We start from the raw sequence: 1,839 nt of genomic DNA on the forward strand, positions 1-1,839 counted from the left end.
TGGATGGGTGAGTAACATCTAGGATGATTATGCCTGGTCATTGGCACATTACATTTCAGAGGCTGATATTTTTCAGTTGTTGATCCCACTTTCCACCAAGAATTATTGGATATAGTTTCCATGACCAAGATTATGAAAGGCAGAGTGATGTGTTAAGATCTGCTCTCAGAAGGTATAAGCCGAGCGGAGATGGTTAAACATAATAGTGCAATAAAAATTGGCCATTTGATGAATGGTTAATATCCTTTAAATAAGGAATCATCACTATACTCACATCCTGTGAGAGCGGCAGGCAGATGTTACTAAATGTGGATGTGGAAGCTGAGCTTCTTGCTTTTCCACTTCACTCGGAGAGACAAGACAGCAGCTGGGCCTGAACCCAGTATTCCTGTGCTGCAGCTCTGCCAAAGGACTACAGTGTGTTCAAAGTGACAATGTCAATACGATGAACCATAAATTGTTACAAATATTGGAGAAGAATAATTTTTGGCTGGAAAGAGCAAAGATGGCTTCTTGGAGAGTGAGGACATTGGGGATGGGTGGCCAAGTGCATTTTAATTGGTGACTACAGTCTCTCATACTACCTCAAGTTGGTTACATGGAGATTCTCTTGCTGATGAGTTTCCCCAGGGCAGCCTTCATGTCCCGATTTCTCAGACTGTAGATGAAAGGATTTAACATTGGGGTCACTGCCATGTACATCACAGTTATCACAGCATCCTTCAGACTGTAGCTCGTCAGAGGGCGGAAATACATGCCCATGACTGTCCCATAATACAAAGAAACAACTGTGAGGTGGGAACCACAGGTGGAGAAGGCTTTGCGCACACCCTTGGTGGATGGAACATGCACTAGTAAGACTGTGGAAAACACCCGAACGTAGGAGATGATGATACATAGCAATGGCACAGAGAAAACACCAACCCCAAAGTACATCATTTTCACATTAAAGTGGATGTCAGAGCAGGTCAGCTTGAGCAAAGGTACAATGTCACAGTAGAAGTTGGCCACTTCCTGGTTGCCACAGAAGGACAGGCGAGCTGTGAGCAGAGTATGGGGGAGGGCATTGACATTTCCAACCACCCAAGACCCAACAACTAGCAGGACACAAGTTCGTGAGCTCATAATTGTTGTGTAATGAAGTGGCCGGCTGATGGCCACAGCACGATCATATGCCATTGCAGCCAGGATATAGCTATCTGTGTTACCAAAAGCAATCATGAAATACATCTGTGTCAGGCATCCCCCAAAGGAGATGGTTTTGGTGTTCAAGAGATAGTTGGCTAGCATCTTCGGGATGGTTACCGAAGAGAAGAAGATATCAACAAAGGAGAGGTTAGCAAGGAGAAAATACATGGGGTGGTGAAGGCGAATGTCGGAGCAAATGGCCAAGATGATGAGCAGGTTTCCAGTCAGTGTGATGGGGTAAATGAGCAGAAAGAGGATGAAGAAGAAATGTTCCTGTTCCTGCTTTCCGCTAACTCCCAGGAGGATAAAATCCAGGGAAGAGGATTGATTATCTTCCCTCATTATTCTTTTGTTAAGATTGGAGAGAGAAATTCAGAATTATTAGTGAAGTTACTTATAATGATCTTCTGTATCCATCCATTTTGTCTCAATGATAAGTCATCTCTGCAACTGAGTTTACTGAATCCATAGAAAGCCAGCATTTTGGGGAAATATCCTTGTTGCTCAGTAGGACTAATCGACAATTAGGCCTGAACACTCATGTCTAAGAAGTGAGCAATTTTTGAATCAGATTTGCCCAACCTCCCCCATCCCAGTGCCACTACCCAACCATATAGTATTTAATCAATTAACAAGTACTTGATTCTCAAT

The 1,839-nt window shown here is 43.4% G+C and overlaps 1 protein-coding gene across 1 annotated transcript; it reads right to left on the reverse strand.

Annotated features, from left to right (window-relative positions):
• Positions 1–594: 594 nt before the first annotated feature.
• On the reverse strand, positions 595–1,530 carry LOC118721864 (olfactory receptor 1A1-like). The gene has a single exon (XM_036443143.1). The coding sequence runs from the start codon at positions 1,528–1,530 to the stop codon at positions 595–597; it is 936 nt and encodes a 311-aa protein (XP_036299036.1).
• Positions 1,531–1,839: the final 309 nt, after the last annotated feature.

Source organism: Pipistrellus kuhlii, unplaced genomic scaffold (assembly GCF_014108245.1).
Source record: "Pipistrellus kuhlii isolate mPipKuh1 unplaced genomic scaffold, mPipKuh1.p scaffold_m20_p_180, whole genome shotgun sequence".
Classification (NCBI taxonomy): Eukaryota; Metazoa; Chordata; class Mammalia; order Chiroptera; family Vespertilionidae; genus Pipistrellus; species Pipistrellus kuhlii.

Bases quoted from the DNA above. Each gene is read 5' to 3' on its own strand.
- LOC118721864 (XM_036443143.1), bottom strand. From the start codon at position 1,530: ATGAGGGAAGATAATCAATCCTCTTCCCTGGATTTTATCCTCCTGGGA.